General features: G+C 43.6%; 3 protein-coding genes across 3 annotated transcripts in view; all 3 read left to right on the top strand.

Annotated features, from left to right (window-relative positions):
• Positions 1 to 2,623: 2,623 nt before the first annotated feature.
• LOC310865813 (sodium/myo-inositol cotransporter-like) lies at positions 2,624 to 3,586 on the top strand (the record flags this gene model as incomplete). The annotated part of the gene is made up of 1 exon (XM_083775022.1): positions 2,624 to 3,586. One exon carries the CDS (start codon positions 2,624 to 2,626, stop codon positions 3,584 to 3,586), a length of 963 nt encoding a protein of 320 aa, XP_083631148.1.
• Positions 3,587 to 6,311: 2,725 nt separating this feature from the next.
• Positions 6,312 to 8,399, top strand: LOC310865511 (sodium/myo-inositol cotransporter-like; the record flags this gene model as incomplete). The annotated part of the gene is made up of 1 exon (XM_083774655.1): positions 6,312 to 8,399. The coding sequence occupies one exon, from the start codon at positions 6,312 to 6,314 to the stop codon at positions 8,397 to 8,399; it is 2,088 nt and encodes a 695-aa protein (XP_083630781.1).
• A 2,936-nt stretch (positions 8,400 to 11,335) lies between these two features.
• The window catches only part of ercc6 (excision repair cross-complementation group 6), a gene marked incomplete at its 5' end in the record, with an annotated part of 31,410 nt that continues 19,399 nt past the window's right edge, over positions 11,336 to 23,346 (top strand). The window contains 6 exons of the mRNA XM_083775256.1: positions 11,336 to 11,543; positions 13,499 to 13,727; positions 14,247 to 14,367; positions 16,835 to 16,934; positions 18,250 to 18,988; positions 23,079 to 23,210. Coding sequence (XP_083631382.1) covers positions 11,336 to 11,543; positions 13,499 to 13,727; positions 14,247 to 14,367; positions 16,835 to 16,934; positions 18,250 to 18,988; positions 23,079 to 23,210 — 1,529 coding nt within the window. The remainder of the gene's footprint in view (positions 11,544 to 13,498; positions 13,728 to 14,246; positions 14,368 to 16,834; positions 16,935 to 18,249; positions 18,989 to 23,078; positions 23,211 to 23,346) is intronic.

Genomic DNA, 23,346 nt, shown 5'->3' with positions numbered 1-23,346 from the left:
GTAGGGTAGTGCCCAAGCCCTGTTAGCCATGCAGCCTTATATGATCTGTGGTGCCTATAGCCTACACTCTCTAATATTTAAGTGGTTTTCACTTTTACAATATTTTTTTTATATATAATATGATATAATAATTCTTCTTAACTGTGCACTTGCACAACAGCAAACCTATTCTGGGGAACATTCACCAAAAGCAGCTGATCTACAAACTCACAAGCTGTCATGATGTTGTGCAGCCTATATATTTTGGTTCTTTGATTTTATATAGTGCTTAAATTAGTCCTTTAATGCAGACCGACAAAAATAAGGCAACATAAACCCATAATAATTGAATAAGTGTGGAAAACATAATTGGTTTGACTGCTTAATGAACAGTAAAGACATCAGGATTAGGTTAAACCTGGCTGTTAGCCTGGTCCGAAGCATTAGTTTCCATGGTAACTAATGTAGCATCACTTTCATGAAACCGAATCAAGCCTCAACATATCCAGGTTAACTGGTTACATTAATCTGGCAAGATTAACCAGCTTTCATGAAACCGGTTAATCGCTGATCCAGGATATATTAAACCAGGATATCTGTTAAATCCCAGCTTAATCTCTAATCCAAGTTTCATGGAACGGGCCCCTGGACAGATTGGTAATTTGCAGGCAGAGCTGATCAGGAAGGAAATCGTAGCATGGGTCTGCTGAAATGGATTTGTGTGGGCACAAGGAGGGAGCACATACCAAAGGGAAGCAAGGAGGATGAGAGGGTTATTATGGAGATGCTGTATGAGCCTCCTAGAATTAAACTGCTACTAAATCTGGGCCTGCTACTTGTCTGCTCAGTGTGCATCTTCATGTATGTTTACTTCTCATTATAGTTTCTCAGTATATATTTTTTAGCTTTAGGCCTATGTCTTCATTGATAGATTAACAGTAGTTTGACAGGAAAGGGGGAGCTATGGGGGGGGGGGGGGGGGGGGAGACACGCAGCAAACACTAGACTATTGGGCAGATTGTTTTGGTACAGTAGGATTTGAGGAGGGGTATGTGTTATTGTCGATGAACAGTTGCATTGTCAACTGTTTTGTGTGACTATAAAGTTTCATTGGTGACTGATGTACAAATGTTGGTGTGTGCAAATTGTTCCTGCACAAAGAATATCTACTGTTTTTAATGGTGTTTGTATGATTACATTTTGTTAGAGGTTCAGTTTTTCATAGTCCATGAGAGACCATAATACCTTGTATCTATTTAGTTCCATTTACTTTATTTACTATATCCTCAAATGTGACTATGTGAGGACACTTACTGTAATAAAAAGGTTAAACAAATATATACTCCTTTTCAAACAGAGATAAACAAGAGATTCTTTGAATGATAACAGCTTGTTTAAGGCATGTGAAGAGCCTTTTTGTTTTTACATTGCATTATTTCTCATGCATAAGTCAAATAGAAATGTAGACAGTGAAAACAGAAAATTCTAAGAATAATGGAAAGAGACATGCTTTCATCTTACCCAGTCTGCTGAATGGACAAAATAATAAGAATTCTGCAGGTGGGGGTAGGGTCTCAATTAGGACATAATACCCGCACCCGCACATGCAGTGGAAAAGTGCTAATATATTGGATAGAGGCAGGTACTGTATATTGAGTATTAAACATACAGTAGAAATGAGTATTTATAGTTTTGTGACATTGTGTGTGAATGCACGTGTGTGGATACATAATCTGCATATGGACAGCAAAGGCTGTGCATTGATAAAACCGGGTAAACACATAGTTCAATTTCCAGTATTGTCAAAGTTATGTTTTCAGTCAACTTTTCTCTTTAGAAATCTCTCACATTTAAAAAACAGACCAAAACTATGTATTCCTTGAGCAATAGCGACATTGTTTCTCTCTGTTTTCCCGCAAGAGACCTTGAAACATGAAAGAGCCCTTGTGTTTGAAAAGGGATATGACTGTCTCCAGATTAAAAAGAAATCACACTTGTGTGAAGTGTGTCCATGTATTTACATGTGGCATGTGCCCATTGTATTTACATGGACCACACATCGTCGTGTGGCGTCTCACATCATCAATTTAGCAACATTACACAATAACATGTGCGTTACTGCCAGTAACGCACACTTGAACGCCCAGCCTAGCTCCTGAAAGGAAGTATGCACAGAGGATTGATTGTGAGCTAACATCTACAGTATTATATTGAAGCCTGGTGCCTGCTTGAATTGCCTGACTGACATAATTTACAATACTGTTTGACTTTGAGACAATAAATAGGCTACATTGTTTGATAATGTATTGATTAAAACAATCCACGGTAGTAAACCTCATGTCCTGGTGAGTGGTGACATGAGTTTTACTGGAGTGAGTCTGGAGTCATTTTACTGCTCAGTGTTCAGATCCGGTCTAGACACACAAACCCCATACAAACATAAAGAGACTGTTTCAGTATCCGCTCTAGAACGCTTCGCTCTGACGTCAGTCATGTCCTATACGGTATGTACAGTACATGTCATATATGCCCATATGACATGCATATGAAATAATGACTCACATCACATGGCATTATGTTGCCACACACCTTTACCTGAAATATTGAACCATTTGTTATAGTTAGCACAGAAGAGCGTTTCCTTATGGGTCCCGGAATGGAGGCAGCTGACATTGCTGTCGTAGCACTTTACTTTGTGCTGGTGCTTGGCATTGGGTTTTTTGCCATGTGGAAGACCAATCGCAGCACTGTAAGTGGCTACTTCCTGGCTGGGCGCTCTATGACGTGGATGGTGGTTGGAGCATCACTTTTTGTAAGCAATATCAGCAGTAGACATTTCATAGGCATGGCTGGATCAGGAGCTGCGAGTGGCTTTGCCGTGGGAGCATTCGAGTTCAACGCTCTTCTGCTACTGCAGCTACTAGGCTGGGTGTTTACCCCTGTGTACATCCACTCAGGGGTCTACACCATGCCGGAGTATCTGTCCAAACGCTTTGGAGGCAACAGGCTGAAGGTTTACTTCGTCGTCTTGACTTTATTGCTCTGCATGTTTACCAAAATATCTGTAAGCTTGTATACTGGAGCTCTGTTCATTCAGGAGTCACTGGGTTGGAACCTTTATCTGTCCATTCTCTTTCTGATTGGTATGACTGCACTGCTCACAGTAACTGGTGGACTTGTGGCAGTAATGTACACAGATGCTCTTCAGGCAGTGTTGATGATTGGTGGAGCCCTCAGCTTGATGGCGATCAGTCTTGTTAAGGTGGGTGGGCTGGAGAATGTTCGGACAAAGTACATGCAGGCCGTCCCCAATGTTTCTGCTATCTTGGCCAGTGGGAACTTCACATATTCTCCATCCTGCCGCATCGAGCCGAAGCCTAATGCTCTGCGCATGCTTCGTGGACCTCTAGACAGAGACATGCCTTGGCCAGGGTTCCTTCTTGGCCAAACTCCGGCTTCCATCTGGTACTGGTGTGCTGACCAGGTCATTGTCCAGAGAGTACTCGCAGCAAAGAACATTGCTCATGCCAAGGGTTCCACACTCCTGGCTGGATTTCTTAAAGTCCTGCCCATGTTTATAATTGTCATTCCAGGCAGATTGTTATAATTCGAAGTGGTATATATTCTGTGAAGTTTATATTTTCATTGGGTGTACAAGTCATGTTTTTAATATGCCTTTATGCTTTATCAAATGATATAGAGAGATGGTAGGGTAGTGCCCAAGCCCTGTTAGCCATGCAGCCTTATATGATCTGTGGTGCCTATAGCCTACACTCTCTAATATTTAAGTGGTTTTCACTTTTACAATATTTTTTTTATATATAATATGATATAATAATTCTTCTTAACTGTGCACTTGCACAACAGCAAACCTATTCTGGGGAACATTCACCAAAAGCAGCTGATCTACAAACTCACAAGCTGTCATGATGTTGTGCAGCCTATATATTTTGGTTCTTTGATTTTATATAGTGCTTAAATTAGTCCTTTAATGCAGACCGACAAAAATAAGGCAACATAAACCCATAATAATTGAATAAGTGTGGAAAACATAATTGGTTTGACTGCTTAATGAACAGTAAAGACATCAGGATTAGGTTAAACCTGGCTGTTAGCCTGGTCCGAAGCATTAGTTTCCATGGTAACTAATGTAGCATCACTTTCATGAAACCGAATCAAGCCTCAACATATCCAGGTTAACTGGTTACATTAATCTGGCAAGATTAACCAGCTTTCATGAAACCGGTTAATCGCTGATCCAGGATATATTAAACCAGGATATCTGTTAAATCCCAGCTTAATCTCTAATCCAAGTTTCATGGAACGGGCCCCTGGACAGATTGGTAATTTGCAGGCAGAGCTGATCAGGAAGGAAATCGTAGCATGGGTCTGCTGAAATGGATTTGTGTGGGCACAAGGAGGGAGCACATACCAAAGGGAAGCAAGGAGGATGAGAGGGTTATTATGGAGATGCTGTATGAGCCTCCTAGAATTAAACTGCTACTAAATCTGGGCCTGCTACTTGTCTGCTCAGTGTGCATCTTCATGTATGTTTACTTCTCATTATAGTTTCTCAGTATATATTTTTTAGCTTTAGGCCTATGTCTTCATTGATAGATTAACAGTAGTTTGACAGGAAAGGGGGAGCTATGGGGGGGGGGGGGGGGGGGGGGAGACACGCAGCAAACACTAGACTATTGGGCAGATTGTTTTGGTACAGTAGGATTTGAGGAGGGGTATGTGTTATTGTCGATGAACAGTTGCATTGTCAACTGTTTTGTGTGACTATAAAGTTTCATTGGTGACTGATGTACAAATGTTGGTGTGTGCAAATTGTTCCTGCACAAAGAATATCTACTGTTTTTAATGGTGTTTGTATGATTACATTTTGTTAGAGGTTCAGTTTTTCATAGTCCATGAGAGACCATAATACCTTGTATCTATTTAGTTCCATTTACTTTATTTACTATATCCTCAAATGTGACTATGTGAGGACACTTACTGTAATAAAAAGGTTAAACAAATATATACTCCTTTTCAAACAGAGATAAACAAGAGATTCTTTGAATGATAACAGCTTGTTTAAGGCATGTGAAGAGCCTTTTTGTTTTTACATTGCATTATTTCTCATGCATAAGTCAAATAGAAATGTAGACAGTGAAAACAGAAAATTCTAAGAATAATGGAAAGAGACATGCTTTCATCTTACCCAGTCTGCTGAATGGACAAAATAATAAGAATTCTGCAGGTGGGGGTAGGGTCTCAATTAGGACATAATACCCGCACCCGCACATGCAGTGGAAAAGTGCTAATATATTGGATAGAGGCAGGTACTGTATATTGAGTATTAAACATACAGTAGAAATGAGTATTTATAGTTTTGTGACATTGTGTGTGAATGCACGTGTGTGGATACATAATCTGCATATGGACAGCAAAGGCTGTGCATTGATAAAACCGGGTAAACACATAGTTCAATTTCCAGTATTGTCAAAGTTATGTTTTCAGTCAACTTTTCTCTTTAGAAATCTCTCACATTTAAAAAACAGACCAAAACTATGTATTCCTTGAGCAATAGCGACATTGTTTCTCTCTGTTTTCCCGCAAGAGACCTTGAAACATGAAAGAGCCCTTGTGTTTGAAAAGGGATATGACTGTCTCCAGATTAAAAAGAAATCACACTTGTGTGAAGTGTGTCCATGTATTTACATGTGGCATGTGCCCATTGTATTTACATGGACCACACATCGTCGTGTGGCGTCTCACATCATCAATTTAGCAACATTACACAATAACATGTGCGTTACTGCCAGTAACGCACACTTGAACGCCCAGCCTAGCTCCTGAAAGGAAGTATGCACAGAGGATTGATTGTGAGCTAACATCTACAGTATTATATTGAAGCCTGGTGCCTGCTTGAATTGCCTGACTGACATAATTTACAATACTGTTTGACTTTGAGACAATAAATAGGCTACATTGTTTGATAATGTATTGATTAAAACAATCCACGGTAGTAAACCTCATGTCCTGGTGAGTGGTGACATGAGTTTTACTGGAGTGAGTCTGGAGTCATTTTACTGCTCAGTGTTCAGATCCGGTCTAGACACACAAACCCCATACAAACATAAAGAGACTGTTTCAGTATCCGCTCTAGAACGCTTCGCTCTGACGTCAGTCATGTCCTATACGGTATGTACAGTACATGTCATATATGCCCATATGACATGCATATGAAATAATGACTCACATCACATGGCATTATGTTGCCACACACCTTTACCTGAAATATTGAACCATTTGTTATAGTTAGCACAGAAGAGCGTTTCCTTATGGGTCCCGGAATGGAGGCAGCTGACATTGCTGTCGTAGCACTTTACTTTGTGCTGGTGCTTGGCATTGGGTTTTTTGCCATGTGGAAGACCAATCGCAGCACTGTAAGTGGCTACTTCCTGGCTGGGCGCTCTATGACGTGGATGGTGGTTGGAGCATCACTTTTTGTAAGCAATATCAGCAGTAGACATTTCATAGGCATGGCTGGATCAGGAGCTGCGAGTGGCTTTGCCGTGGGAGCATTCGAGTTCAACGCTCTTCTGCTACTGCAGCTACTAGGCTGGGTGTTTACCCCTGTGTACATCCACTCAGGGGTCTACACCATGCCGGAGTATCTGTCCAAACGCTTTGGAGGCAACAGGCTGAAGGTTTACTTCGTCGTCTTGACTTTATTGCTCTGCATGTTTACCAAAATATCTGTAAGCTTGTATACTGGAGCTCTGTTCATTCAGGAGTCACTGGGTTGGAACCTTTATCTGTTCATTCTCTTTCTGATTGGTATGACTGCACTGCTCACAGTAACTGGTGGACTTGTGGCAGTAATGTACACAGATGCTCTTCAGGCAGTGTTGATGATTGGTGGAGCCCTCAGCTTGATGGCGATCAGTCTTGTTAAGGTGGGTGGGCTGGAGAATGTTCGGACAAAGTACATGCAGGCCGTCCCCAATGTTTCTGCTATCTTGGCCAGTGGGAACTTCACATATTCTCCATCCTGCCGCATCGAGCCGAAGCCTAATGCTCTGCGCATGCTTCGTGGACCTCTAGACAGAGACATGCCTTGGCCAGGGTTCCTTCTTGGCCAAACTCCGGCTTCCATCTGGTACTGGTGTGCTGACCAGGTCATTGTCCAGAGAGTACTCGCAGCAAAGAACATTGCTCATGCCAAGGGTTCCACACTCCTGGCTGGATTTCTTAAAGTCCTGCCCATGTTTATAATTGTCATTCCAGGCATGATTTCCCGGATCCTATTTGCGGATGAGATTGCCTGCATTGGACCAGAGCACTGCTTGGCAGTGTGTGGCTCTCGGGCTGGTTGCTCTAACATCGCCTATCCACGTCTGGTCATGTCTGTGATGCCTGTGGGTCTGAGGGGGCTGATGATGGCAGTCATGATTGCCGCCCTGATGAGTGATTTAGACTCCATCTTCAACAGCGCCAGCACCATATTCACCCTGGACATCTACCAGAGTGCTCGAAAAGGTGCATCCCATAGGGAACTACTGGTCGTGGGCCGACTGTTTGTGGTGTTCATGGTGGCCATCAGCATTGCCTGGGTCCCCGTCGTCATTGAAATGCAGGGCGGGGAGTTGTTCTTCTACATACAGGAAGTAACTGGCTACCTGACTCCACCTATCGCTGCCCTCTTCCTATTGGGTGTGTTCTGGAAACGCTGTAACGAAACAGGTGCATTCTGGGGAGGCTTGACAGGCCTCACACTAGGTACTCTGCGTCTGATCCTGGTATTTATCTACCGTGAGCCTCTCTGTGATCAACCAGATGATAGGCCTTCCTTCGTCACACATGTCCATTACATGTATGTGGCAGCAGGGTTGTTTTGGGTGTCAGGGATTGTCACTGTGTTGGTCAGTCTCTGCACCCCTCCACCAGATAAAGAGCAGGTGCGCACCACTACTTTGTGGGGGCTGCGCAACATTGGAAAGGTTCCCCTCAAGGATCAAGATGACATTGAGAAGAGCAATCGTAATAAAGATTTTCCCCTGGATGAGAGGTGTCTAGATGGGGCAGACATGCCAGACATCAAGCTCCCAATCCCATCCACTGATCTTGACCCAGCAACAAGCACAGAGACAACCCCGGCAACCACCCCTGGAGAACAGATTGGCAATTTGAAGGCAGAGCTGATCAGGGATGAGGAAGAAAAGCGTGGCATGGGTCAGAGTCTGATCAATTGGTTTTGTGGGTACAAGGAGGGAGCACAGACCACCACACCAAAGGGAAGCAAGGAGAATGAGAGGGTTATTATGGAGATGCTGTATGAGCCTCCCAGAATTAAACTGCTACTAAATCTGGGCCTGCTACTTGTCTGCTCAGTGTGCATCTTCATGTATGTTTACTTTTCACTATAGTTTTGTTCAACACTGAACTAATGGGCAGATTGGTGAAAAAATATATATATTAAAAAGAGAGGAGATGAGATAATGAAAAGGACAGGCAGACATATTCCTCAAATACAGTATAGGCCAGTGGTTCCCAAATGTTAAGGACCCCCCAAATTGACACAAATGAGCCCGCGGACCCCCATTTGAAAAAGATATGCCAGAGGACCCCCCCCCCCATAATTGACGGCTCTAGCAGTGATTCAAGGACCCCCAATTTTAGTCTACACTACAGACCCCCATTTAATGTCATTTCTAGCTCTAGGACCCCCAATTTATATTGTAAAATCAATGTTAATGTAACTCTGAGAGTGTACAAATGGAACCAAATGGACCCTTATGGGTCCATTTGGTTCCAAACTATCACCATCTCTCTCCCCATTTCCTGTCAGCCTACCGTCTATCCCTCCATAAAAATATATATAAAATAAAGGCGAAAGCCACAAAAAACATAAAAAAGCATGCTGTACACAACATATTAATATACATTCAATCTATGGACAGTATGAATACTTAAAGGTATATTCAGTGATTTCACTCAAAAAACCTTAGGTTTCGTTTTTGGCTGTGGGACCCAGCCTTTCGTCCAATCAGGATAGAGAGTCAAAAACGAAACCTATGGTTTTTTGACCCCCAGGGGTTAACTGGGGACAGGGAGGAACTCCTTATATGGTCAGCACACTCTATAGTAGGGAGGATTATCACACCAAAACAAAAAAATAAGTGATATTTGAATTAAGTGAAATCACTGAATATACCTTTAAAGAGTGATGGCATGAACAAATGCTCCACAACATACCAGGCGTATGTTAAGACTCTTTGTCTGGTTTTTAGCTCCCTTTCAGTCCAAAACTCACTGAAAGTAATTAGATTAGGCTACTGTATACATATGGTACTACTGCAGTAAGACGCCTGGGTTTCTTAATGCACACATCCACCTGGGTGACAGCTGGGCGAGCGCTGGCGCTTTGGCATGGGGGGGTCAGATCAACATATGGAATGATTTATGTAGGCCTACTATACTACTATATGGCCTACTGGCCATATATGGAGCATGTACAGGGTTTGATGAGGTCAGATCAACATAATGGAATGTCAGAACAGGTCAGCTCCATATATTGAGATCTGGGTTGAATGGCCCAGTGTGGAGATGCCCCGGGGTAACTAACTGAAATGGGACAGCACACTGCACTACACAGCACTTTCAACAGTGTTTTGACAACTTTTTGAGAACATTTTTCAACTTTTTCACTGAAACAGTGTGTACATGTATGACAACTTTTTGAGAACTTTTTTCAACTTTTTCACTGAAACAGTGTTTTTGTACATATGACAACAACTTTTTGAGAACTTTTTCACTTTCAACTTTTTCACTTATTACTTTTTTCTATATTTTTTGTAAAAACTGTTGTTTCTATATTTAAATAAAATACATTACATTTGACCGTACATTTGACTCTTGTGTTATATTCTTGTAGTAAAGTAAAGTATTCTGCATTGCAGACAATATAATACCCAGTTTGAACTGCATTTAATGCAAAATGGGCCTAATAGGCCCATTTTATACCATTTGCTCTCTCTCCATTGTTCCATTGACATGGAAATGTTTGAGTTCCACTGCTCTAAGTTTGACAGTCAGCACTATAATTAATTATTTTAAGACAAGTTTAATACAAATTTTCGGACCATTTCTGATTTATCTATACTTTGAACTGGCCTTGTTGCTTGTTTCACTCTCACATCCACGATATGTGGCAACCCTGGTTTGTTTTGGTTTGCGGCTGTTATTTTTGTTGCTTTAGCACAGTAGCTAGCAAAGGCTGCAGTTGCTGAAAGTGAAGAAAACACTAGCCAAAAAGTGAAGACTTCTCGCCAAAGGGGAGTCTTCACTTCACTTTTTGGCGAGTTGTCTTCACTTTTTGGCGACTCGCCAAGACCACTCGCCAAGACCACTCGCCAAGGGCGATTGGTCTTGCTACCGGGTCATAGTACATTAATTAGCATCCATGATTCTGTTAGTTTAGTAGGTCGGCTACTGAAAGTGGTTAAAGGGCGCCATCTGGTGGTCTGACTCTGAACTGAGCAGGTCCAGTTTCTATTCCGAATGGCAGTGCCATCCGGTGTAAAGCCCGCCTCATGTACGAGCAGTCAGCCAGCCACACAAACGCTATCTCTTCCCGTATCCGCCTTTTCTTTTCGCAGATAAGTAAGCCTGGGACCGAGGCTACGTATCCGCTGGTTCCCTCTAGTCTACACCGGATCTGCAGCCTGTAAAAAAGGAGAAAGGAGTCGCTTGGCAGCAAAAAAAACATGTATTTTCTTATTAAGAAGCCATTGGTTTTGTGTAACTGAACGTTTTGTAAGTGATTTGTTTTGTAAGTCTTTTCCATCCTTCAGATAGATAGTTTCACTTGCATGTTTACTGAAACTGACTACAGTCAGTCAGGGGGTAAATGTTATTCTAGCTTAGCCCAATAGCCCCCCTGGCTAACTGTTAGCAGGGCTAGCCTAGCCACGTAAACAAAGCAGGTGCTGTGATGAATGGTGAACCATGCTTATAAGCACAACACAATACATTTTTTTGAAGAATGTCTAGTAGGAAATATTTAAGATTTGCATTATTTAATAACGTTAAGCTGGCAGCTTGGCTGACTGTCATTTGCAAACTCAGTCTCTCACACAACTTGAGTGAATTGAAATTGTCCTGTCTCTCTCAGGCTAAACAAGGGCAGCCTATTAAGTCGTGTTTCTGCAACTCGTATACATTTAGTCAGTTTGAGTAGCGTTACATTGAGCATTTAACGTTACGAGTGTTTTGACGTAAACAAAACGCCTGTGGTCTCCGAGGTTCGTTTTGACCAGACCTGCTGCTTTTGTTGTGCTGTGCTGCAGTTGCGTCATCAATCATGCCAGTAGATGGCGCCAGAGGGGAGCAGACGACCTCGTCGCTGTCCAGTCCAGAGAGTGCTGGTTCTCTCGCCCCTGGGGGGTCGGAGGAGGAGGAGGAGGAGGAGGATGGGACCACCAGAGGCTCTGGAACCAGCCAGGAGGCTGACACCAACCCCGAGGCTGCCGCTGCAGTGTACCCCGAAAACACTGGACCCCCTGGGGAAGGTAATTAAGTCATGTCTGTGACAACTCTCACTTGGGGGGAAAGTATTGTTTTAGTTTTGCTCTGAGTGTACACTTGTAACCCGTAAAGGGCTCCATTTAGTTACATATTGTACACTCTGTGTTAACAGTTTGACTGCGGAAAACGATTTACCAGACTTTTAATCAACCCCCCTTCACTGCCGAGATTGTTGTATTACCTTTAGAGCATACGCTGAATTATTTGGGCTTTTAATCCGCGAAAATCGAGCGAAAAAAGCTTCCCCCGTTTGTTATGAACGGCCGGACCACCCGCCATCTTGGTACACCCGGAAGACGCAGCACAGGAGCCTCCTCCATGAGGCGTTGAATCCCATTCGTTTGCATTGGCCTCAATTTCCCAGAAGCCCTAGCAGCCCACAGCATGTGACGATTTCCGGTTTCATCATCCAAACAGATGCATCTACTCTCTTTCTCCGCGGCGATGAAGGATTTTCTATTTATTTTTTACATTGCGGCGGATTAAACACATAAAACAAAAGTCGCGTATGTCCGATATGGCAGCGACATTAACCTGGAGTAATCCATTCAAAGCACGGAAACTGTTAATGATATTGACTATGGACATTTATCATTTAAAGCCGGGGAATTTCACCTTAAAACACTACCGTTTTGGGGTCATTTTCACATCTGGCTTATGTGCACCGACCCCAAACAGTTTATAAGTTGCTTGAGATAACCCCCCTCCTCCTCCTCCTCCTCCCACACCACACACACAAAATCCATGACTTATTGCTTCTGGTGACTCACCAGATTGTCCTTCCAATGAACATGTCGACCTTCATTTTTCGATTAGTTATTTCCTTCTTGTGTTAATAATTTACACTGCTTTCCTTTACAAACGCAGGAGTTAGTACAGTAGTAGTACAGTAGACCCATGCTAGACTGGGATCATTTCACTTTGTTGCTTATCCAGTTTGGGTCTACATCGGATACGGAAACGGAGCGTGTATGTGTGTTTGTGCAAATTACCGCATACAGTAGGCGGGCTCTCTACTGGATGAGACTGGTAAATGTGGAGTAGAAACCTGTGGAATGAGTGGCAGCGCAATGTTAGACCCAGACAGTTTAGTGTTTAACTTGGCAATGATTTAGTTTCTTTCTGATCATAGGATGATCGATTTGAGATGAAATACACAGAAGAGCTGGCTAATTTGCAGGCTGATTATCAGGATTATGTGGAAGGAATAGTTAAAAAGAAATCACACCCATGTGAAGTGACGGGCGCTATACATCTTTGATGACGTAATTATAATTTATCAGACAAAACAAACATGGACAAAACATTTGGGGGGTCCCCAAATTATTTTCAATTTTTCTTTTTTGCAAATGAATGCAATGGCTGGAAAATGGAAATGAAGAGTTTACATACATACATACATACTTACATACATAGTACATAGTACATACATACACCTTCCCTAATGATTATATCTAGTTTCAGTATTTATTTATGTTGTATTGTCTCTATTATTAAGGTTATTGTAGCCCCCAATTTATATTGGGGGTCCCGAGACACTGCCAAAGCATCTCCGCGGGTCCCCGGCCAAAAACGTTGAGAACCCCTGGTTCCACACACGGACATATGACATCATCACCTTGCGACGGAAGCAGTTCCATTCTCTTTTTATGAAAGAAATACAATATTTAAGGTGTTTTTATTATTTTAATTATAGAGGGCAAGTATAATGTTTTAAGTCATATTTGTCTTAGTAGCCAGGGTCCCTTTTAAAATAAACAGATGAAGGTATACACATTCCTTACAAGGATAATATCAGTGCCAGAAACTTGAATATACAGGGGGAGGTGCTTAGAACGCATTCAGTGAACAAAGAGAAATTAACACTGAAGACTTTGTGATGAATCAGATTGAATGCGTGCCGTTTGTTGTTAATGCCTCGTGAACGTGCAACCATCAGGTGGCAAGCGGCCTGGCTCCCTGGTGCAGATCAACCGGCAGCGTATCCAGGCAGCATGTGCCAGCTCCGGGGCAGCAGAGCTGCAGGGCCTGGGGGTGGCCGTGTACGACCAGGACGTCCTGGAGCAGGGGGTGCTGCAGCAGGTGGACCAGGCCATCCAGGAGGCCAGCGACGCCAAGGCCAAGGCCGAGGCCGAGAAGGAATACCGCTCCGTTAGGGACGATGTTCGGTAAGGGAAACTCATACTAGAAAAAGACTAGAATGCAGTAAGCCTTTTAAACTTCCTACATGCACTTCACTTCAGATGACGGATGATGCCCATACTGCATTGATCAGGGTTAAGTGCAAGATTCTTTAGTCCCTCCAGGAATGTAAGTTTTTTTAGTTTACTGCAATTTTGGGGAGGCTGAATCAATAGTCTCCTGCAGATACTGCCATTTGTGTAAAATTCCACTGAGCCATAAAAAAAAAAAGAATCACACTCGTGTGAAGTGAGGTGTGCTCTTATAATGATACATCATCACATTCTGTGCTCAGTCAATCAAAATCACTATGGGGTACACAGAGACACAAAGCTGGGCATACCTCAAAAAGTGAAAAGTTGTTGCAACATTTGGTAGTAAATTCAGACAATGCATCAGCAAATAAACTCGACTGAAAAGAACAGGAGGGGGGGGGGGGGGGAACAGTCTTCAGTCACGAAAAACCCTGGGGGAAAAAAATCATTGCCGACTGTGCGTGTTTTCAGGTCCGTTACCACAGCTCTAAAACACATCAACAAGATCATAGAGCAGCTGAGACCCTACGCCGCCTCCAGCAAAGACATCAGCAGGAAGCTGGATGCCGTCATGCGACAGAGGGAGAATAAGGTACTACATGTGGCTGCATTCACATTGGTCCTGATTCTTCAAAAACGAAATGCGCCAGAGTGTAACGGTGACGGAAACAGATATCGTATTTATCCGTCCGATCAAGCTACGTTGAGATGACGTGTTATTCAGAGAGGGGTGTGTACCACAGGTGCGCTGGTGTATCGCAGGTGTATGTCATACTGAAAGCAGCAGGTGCAAAGTGATCGGAAAAGCAACCGACAACCTCATCTGCATTGATCCACGCCCCATATCGACCATAAAAGGCTTCAAGCATGACTCAGCAGACAGCAGTTTGTCTGAGATCACAGCCGCGGTCACTGCTATATCCAAGCTTACGGTGCGTGCTCCGCTGAAGCAATATAATTATAATTTATTTAATTAAGTTCGGGACCAAGGCGGGTGCTCACTCACACCTTTGCAGAGGTAAAACATATCCGATATTTAAAATATCGGATATGTCAATGCAAAAGTCGTCTTTTCAGAGAGAGCGAGAGAGAGAGAGAGAGAGAGACGAGAGAGGGAGGGGGGCTGCATGGGCCCTCGACACTGTTGCGCGATAAAGAACAGTAGCCCATACATTCATAAGTAAATATATTATAGGCCTACCTCGTAGGCCTGGGATCCTCTTGTCTGAAGAAATTATAATCCAGTGAGTTTATCCAGTGAGTTAAACTATTCTGTGTGTGGCATCCATGCATGTGATCAATATCAATATACATTATTATAAAGTCTGTCCGTCATGTTTGTGAACAAGCGCGAGTGGAGGTGAGCTGGCTTAAAACTGATATGACTGGCAGACTTTCAAACACGCTGATGCCATTCATTAGGCTAATGTGGTCTTCTATTTTTTATATAGGGCTATATAGCCCTATTCATTTTCCAATGTAAATCGGATCGGCAGCACGCTGCTGTCTGCCCCCCCCCCCACACGCACACACACACTACACACACCCTGCACACACACACACACACACACACACACACACACACACACACACCGACCGTCAACTGACTCAAGGAGCTCCGTAACAAAACAATTTCAATAGGCCTGCCGTCTACTGCAGGCATTACTACACTAAACAATGTTGGATTCGTACAGTGCAGAATGCAGATAAGCCTATGTTCTTATTATAATTGTGAGTTTGTTTTTTAACATGCGCGAGAGCCGATCTACAAGCTCACAGCGCGTTGCGCTGTGAGTAGAAAGCTGTCAAGTGAGAAGCGCAATCGCGCATGCTATAGTAATATCCTAATAAATAAATAAAAAGGTGTCGGGCTTGCACTGCAGGGGCAGTTTCTGTATGGGACTCTAGGCTATAACTTGCCTAGAATGCATGCATTTAGGCATACAAGTTCACTCAGCTTTTATTGCGAACGCAGTGAGCCACTTACTATGAGACCCTGCTGCTCATGTCTGTGTGTCTGTCCCGCTGTGACACCACCCGCCCGCCACCAGAGGGCGCAGCTGTAGCACACACACACACACACACAGGGCGCAGCTGTAGCACACACAAACACACACACACACACACACACACACGAGCTGCGTTCGCTTCCCGCGTTTGCGCGTCTTACTTGTTATATAGGCTATAATTTCTTTATGTGCTGATCGACCAATATGTTGGGGACACATGCCTACATATTTTATCTGAGATTTGGGAACAATTTATTGATTCAGCATGAAGACTAAAGCCTTCTGAATAAATCTATACACAAGTGTATGCTTCCGCAAATTTCTCCGCCACCTAAAGAGGTGGCGGAGGATTTAGCGGAATTTCCGACCAACCAAAGTCAGCGTCAAGTTCACGGCCATGGGAAATCCACGTAAATGCCTTTCCGCTAGCGTCACGTCAATATATAAGCGGAAGCGCGTTGAAGAATCAGGACCATTGTGAGGGAATGTGCCAGTCTAACTGTACTTTAATAGTGATGTCCCACTAATGAAGCTTTGCCACTGTACAGTACCGGCTCTACTCTACTCCGCTCTACTCAACTCTTCTAGCTTTACATATAGTTTTGTACTGCATATAGTCCTGTCAACAAAAATAGGTTGTGATAACACTTATTATACAGGCCATGCAATTGTTAGTTTTTTTTATTCTTTTAGCATGTACAACGTGTAGTTTAAAAGTTTGTTAGCAATGTTCGGGATCCATGCAATATAGGGAGTATGTCGTGATGCAATGACACTAGTGATGGTTCTCTCTGACGCAGTGGACAGAGGTGATAACATAAAGATGTTTTTCTCCAATGAAACCCCTTTTGGTGTTAGCATTATGTTATGCTTTAGCTATTGAAAAATATTTTAGATCAATCGAAGAACCACTGACATAGAAACATAGCTTTTTCAGAAAACTGTAATTTTCAGACATTTTTTTGAATCTGATCTCAGGTCAAAATGGGCTAGAACAACAATGCCATGAGACCATTTCTGATGAGCTTATTATACACCTTATCCGTACAGGAGAATCAGCTGAAGAAGATCCGGGCTAAACAGCGGAGACTATGCACGACGGTCGAGGCCGAGCTCCTAGCAGAGCCAGAGGATGATGGGGAGGAGGAAGGTGAGTGTCAGCAGTGTTGTTTTCGTCGACTAAAACTAAGACGATTTTTTTTTCGTCAAATACCTTTTTTCACTGACTAAAACGAAATAAAAACGAATGTATGATGACTATAACTGAGACTAAATATACTGACAATTTCGTCAACAAATAAAAACTAGACTAAAATGTTAGGAAGGGACTAGTGGACAAGAGATCCAGTTTTATGCTGGGTTGCATGCTGAAAATAGCAGATATACAATCTCACAGCGCAACGCGTTGCGAGATTGTAGATCTGCTATTTTCAGCATGCAACCAAAGTGTAAAATATGTCATTACAACGACATCAAGGCCTGTCAAAACACATTTTAGTCGACTAAATCAACTGTAGATTTAGTCGACTAAAATCGTTTGACATTAAATTTGACATAAAATGTGACTAAAACTAAGTGAAAACTATTCAAGAGACGACTAAAACTAAAATAGAAATTTGCTCCCAAAAACACTGAGTGTCAGCCCCCCCCACGTCACTGATGAACCTCCATAAGTCACACTGTGGAGCAGTCAGTAGTGGCTCAGAGCCTCTGCCCGATGACCAAAAACCTAATGATATCTTTAGGCTCGATTCTCGGGCTTATCATTGATGCCGTGACCCGGATTGGGGGGAGGTCAAAAGATAGGCGAGTGTAGCAGTATAGTGGGCCCAGAGATGACCAAAAGCCTAATATCTCCCCCCGGGCAAGGGGGACGTCCCCTTTTAGGCTAGTGGTTCAAGATGTTGGCTTTCGATTTCCCCGGGAATTACAACTTCACAATAGTAAAGATACAGTCCCACTACTACTTAATCCTCTTCGTCCCAAGTGGGACATCCATCAGGACCTGTCTTGTGCTGCATGTTGTGCCTCGCCTCCATGTAAAGTTCATCCTTCCTTTAGCTCAGACGTCACAGTTCTTGGTTGTTTTGGGCCCAATTTGGCACCCGCACAAAGCCTGATTTTTGTTTTATTCGTCGTGTAACAAACCATAAATAACTAGGCTTTGTGCTAGGATTTTATATTTGAGGGGTGACAATGGGTGAGTGACGCGGTTGTATGACAAAGGGAACCCCTTTTGGTGTTTTAAAACATTGTTATAATTTAGCTATTGAAAAATAGCAGATCTACAAGCTCATAGCGGCCACCGAGTGGCACGCTACGAGCTTGTAGGTCTGCTATTTTTGAAAAATCGTGAAAATATTTATTTCAGAAAACTGGAGGATGTAGAAGATTTTTTATTTTTTAATTTCGATGTCAGGCCTAAGTGGGTTAACCCTGTGTGTGCCATGTGTTTGTTCTGCTAGAACCGGGCCCGTCCACGCTGGGCAGCATGCTCATGCCATCACAGGAGACGGAGTGGGAGGAGCTTATACGCACGGGCCACATGACTCCGTTTGGGACGCGGATCCCTCAGAAGGAGGAGAAGAAGAAGGAGCCCCGGAAAGCCACGATGCTGATGGAGAACTCCGCCTTCGACCAGTACCTGACGGACCAGGCCAAGTTGGCCACGGACAGGAAGAAGCAGACGCCGCAGAAGAAGAAGAAAAAGTGCCCCGAGGCGGGGGAGGGCAAGAAAAAGAGCAACGGAGCACTCCTCGCCTCGCCCAAGGACAAGAAGCTGCGAAAACGCTTGCACAAGCTCCAGATAACCGCCCTGAAGGCCCAGCCCAAGGCCCGGCCCAGGGCCGAGCCGCGTCCACCGAAACCCCGGAAAAGGCCCCGTGCCGAGGGGGAGGAGACGGACAGCGAAGAAGGCTCCGAGTATCTGCCCAGCGACGAGGGCTTCGATCCGGACCGACAGGCCAGAGAAGACATCGAGGAGATCTTTGGGGGAAACGATGAAGATGAGGAGTATGAGATGAAGCCCCGTAAGAGGCCGAGCGCAGGGAAAGGGCGGAGGAAACCGAAGAAGAGGAAGGACAGCGAGGAGGAATACTGCCCCGACAGTTCTGAGGAAGAGGGGGGGGATTCTGGGAAGAAAGGGAAAAAAGAGAAAAAATCCATAGATGATGGAGATTTGAATTCCTACAAACAAAGAATAAGGTGAGAGGTCCTTACTTTTACTTACGGTTTTAAAAGCCGGGTCATGTGTACTATAACGGTACGTTTTACCAGCGGGCGAGCATCGGCAGACACATCGTCCAATCGCCCGCCATCGCCCCAAAAAGATGAAGTATTTGTATCTTTTCGGGCGACGCTGCCCCGCCCACTTTTCGACCATCGCCCGGTCGCCTGCTATCGCCGGTAGTCGCCGGGTCCCATAGACGAATAATGCACTTCCGGAATATTCGTCTGTTAATATTCGTCTGTTATTCGTCTGTTTATTACTTCATAATTGTAGTTTGATTGAAAGCACTTTTTGATACAAAGACTGACCCTGTCTAAGAGTTACACGCGTTTTTAAGTGATGTTGTAGAAGTCTCCTTTACATTTTTCTTTTGCAGATATTGATGTAAAATAAATCATAAGGGGTGAGCTCCAAAAGTAGTCTTTGGTATACCACTCTACAAAACGTGGTATATACCACTTTTTAAAAGTGGTATATACCACTTTTTAAAAGTGGTATACCACTTTTTAAAGTGGTTTTATGATGTGGTAACAAAGGCCACTTTTGGAACTCGCCCTCCCTCAAGACATGTTTTTGAGTGGTGCAACCACTCCAAGGAACAGCAATGTCCGTGTCCGCCCTATGTGTTCACCTATGTGTTCATGTATGTATGAGAACCATAATGAGTACCAGTAGGGGCGCTGTTTGCCAGAAACAGAGAGAGAGAGACAGTGCTGCACTGTTGCCTGCTAATGAGAGAGAGAGAGAGAGAGAGAGGAGGAGGGGGGGTGGAGGAGAGAGGAGGGGGGAGAGAGAGGGGAGTTGCACCACTCGGTTCACACAGGTGTGATTCTTTACTGTAAATACAATTTTATAATTTATACTTAATGGTACTTGACCACTTAAGCATTATATTCTTCATCGTAGGGCGAATAGCGGAAATAGCCGATCTACAAGCGCTGTAGCCCTCCAAGCAGAACCCAAATGCTACTGAAGTTTCTGACATTTTGACGACCCAGATAGCATTGGGTCCTGTTGCACTACTACCATGCCACCTGGTACGCACCCATTTTTAAACATAAACAACATGTTTAGCGGCTCCCCGCGCTCTTTGACGATATTTTTCAGTGTGAGGCTTTCTGAATATGTAAAGTATAAGTACCCATACATCCCGCTGCGAATCCGAACGGCGAAGCCGTTAAGTATTTTTAATATATGTTTGCCCGATTTGGACGCTTGGATTCTTCTCTTCCTTCCTTGTTTATTGACACCTCATTGTACTATGTGCTATGACACAGCAGATCAGACGTAGGGACGTAGCCGCACAAGCCAACCGCACACCGGGAGGCGGTACAATAAACGGTAAACAAACAAGAAGAAATAAAGCGACCAAATCGGTCAAACATGGATTAAAAATACTTAACGGCTTCCGCGCCACAGGAGATATTCGCAGCGGGATGTATAGGTACGTAAAGTTCCCGAATTCAGAATAACTCAAGTAAAAAAATGCCGTCACTTGGCGCAGATCCTATTTTAGAGAGAATTTCTACTTCCGCGTACTGGAATTTCCATACGAAAATATAGGTCTGACCAGGGACCCAACATAAAACTCATCAAAATTTCAGAAAAGCTTTATGTAGGGTCCCGAGAGGGGCTACAAGCGCTGCTGTTGTGAGCTTGTAAATCTGCCATTTGAACAACTTATAATGGTTGCAACAATAATAATTGAAGCACCAATGATATCAAATGAGGGAGGTGGTGGGTCAGTTCAGAATACATGGAAGGAGGTAGGGTCAGTATACCTACTGACCTGATGAAGATCCACTAGGATCCAGACGTAGTTCTTTCAATAAAGTAATCCTTTTCCAAAAGAATGGTGTGCGGGCCCTACCTCCTTCCATGATTGCTTTATTAGGCCCTGCGCCCACTGTCGAGGTGCGTGTGAATAGGTATGCCCAGTTCAGAATACAATCAGTAAATAAGTTTAGCTGAAATGTATTAAACGGCAAAGCAAAATATAGCTTCAAACAACAAAATATTCACTTAAACAAAAATAGCATCAAAAGGTTTACAGTAAATGAATTAGTGTCCTGGCACCGTCCATAAACTAAACTCAAATGTCCAAAAGAAAGCATATTGCAGAAGTCTATGCAGTGAGTATGGTAAGGTTCCTCTTACCACCCCTTGAACTCTTCCGCAATGTCGGGTCACAAACCGAAAGCTTTAATCCTGGAAATGTAGTAATCCACAATGGAAATAAAGGTAATCTTCATCCAATAAGATCCAATAGAAACTAATTCGGCAAGACTTGGGGAAATAATCCAACCGCTCCTCCAGTTCACATTCACCCTGCCTGGACTGACAGAGCCACACTGCCCAGGTGCAGCACAAACATTGTGAGTGCCAATCACTCAATCAGGCTAGTCTGATAGGTGAGTCGTAAGCAGGGTTTTCCAATCATTGCCAGACTCGCAGCAATAACATGCACCACAGCCATATCATGAATATGAAATAATACCTCAAAACATATATCAGCAGATTGATAGAAAATAAGAAAGCACGTCATAAGTGAAACCAAAATACATAGGAAAACATGGGTTGCAAATTGACGGCTATTATAATGATGCCCAAAATGGGGGAGAGAGAAAGTTTAAAGAAAGGACATAGCCATAGCCACGCATGATCTCGCTGAGTACCAAATTTAGCCGGTAACTAGGGAGCAACATATTTGTAATTGCAGTTTTGGTATTCTATTTTACCGTTGTTCTCTGTAGAGAGGAAACCAGTTGGTTACTGTTGGGTTCCATGGGAGCAGGGGGGGGAGCGTTAATCCCAGATGAGATTGGCAGCTGTTTCTTGACTAAGCAAATTCTCTCCCACTCGCTCTGCTCTCACACTGCCCTAATTATCCTCCCGCACATGGCTTTATACACTCACTCACTGTAATGCTCAAATTAATGGAAGAGCAGCCCTAATGAGATTTCATATTTATAGCCGCCAAATAAATGGTGTTGGCATGTGTCCTTTTCTCTCTGCACTGCTGCGATGGAATGTCAATTTGACGGCATTGACAGGGTTTGGACGGTGACGCCAGCTTAGACAAGCAAATCATATTATTAGTGGGGGGTGGTGGTATTGTAGTTGTAGGCAGGGTTGTGTCAGTGTGTGAAAGAGAGAGAGAGAGAGAGAGAGAGAGAGAGGGAAGAAAAGTGTAATTAACTGAACCAATGCTTAGTCTTGACTTAATTAGAGAGTGTGGTCTCCCAGGCCCAGCTAAAGGACCAGTTTTCATGGCAGGGTGACAGGACCAGACCCAAATGAAGATGGATTCTTATCCTCCACTCCGCACCTTTCTGGGGAGCTCCCTGTACTAATTGTCTGTATCAATCTTCATTTGCTGTGTGACGACTGTAACTCTAACTGCCCCCTCTCTCTCTCTCTCTCTCTCTCTCTCTCTCTCTTGCTCTATTAAAACTGCTCTTCTTTACATTAACACCTATTTCGTGTTTTCACGCCATGCTCCTACGGGCTGAGCCCTCTTATCTGGAAGAGGGTCTGTGTGTCTGTCCGTGGCTAATCACACAAACCACTGGACTGATTAAGTGGCAACTGTCTTATTCAGACTGCCATTAGGCCAACAAAGTAAATGCCAGGATATATATTATTTTTTAACTTTTTAAAACTTGACGTCCAAGATCCACATGGAAGCCACGCTGTTATCGGACCCTGTAGTGTGTGTGTGTGTGTGTGTGTGTGTGTGTGTGTGTGTGTGTTAGACTTTAATATATTGGCGCCCGTCACTTCTTTTTACTGTAGTTCACTGGGAATAGACAATGCTCTGTCCTTACACCTGCCCCATGCTGCCACTATTACAAGCTACTTATTAGTCAACAAATCGGTAGGATAATCGCTATGAAAATTATCAATGATTACAGCCCTAGATAAACATCAAAGGCTTGGTTCCGACAGAACAACTAAACACACACAGAACAACTAAACCAGTCCAGAATGTGTGTGGAACAAGATTGAACAGAAACGGGCGCGAGGGCTGCAACATGACCATCTCCTCCGTACGTTATCTTCCAGGAGATGGAGGAGACAGCGTATTAGAGAGCGCGAGGACAAGAGAGAACGAGGCGAAGAGGAGACGGAGGACAGCGACGCAGAGTTTGACGAGGGATTCAAAGTGCCCGGTTTCCTCTGGAAGAAACTCTTCAAGTAAGTTCGTCTGACTTCTGAGGAGAAGTTAAAGCGGAGCCTGGTGTGTATTCCAATTCGTCCACAGCAGTGATTCACTGTCACGAAGAGTTTATTAAACTTAGTGCGTGTGTCCGTTCGGAGCAGGACAATTCCT

Source organism: Protomyctophum parallelum (genome assembly GCF_964188405.1).
Source record: "Protomyctophum parallelum genome assembly, chromosome: 10".
Classification (NCBI taxonomy): domain Eukaryota; kingdom Metazoa; phylum Chordata; class Actinopteri; order Myctophiformes; family Myctophidae; genus Protomyctophum; species Protomyctophum parallelum.
The sequence above is the reverse complement of the archived record's forward strand: the minus strand, read 5'-3'. Positions and strand labels throughout refer to the sequence as shown.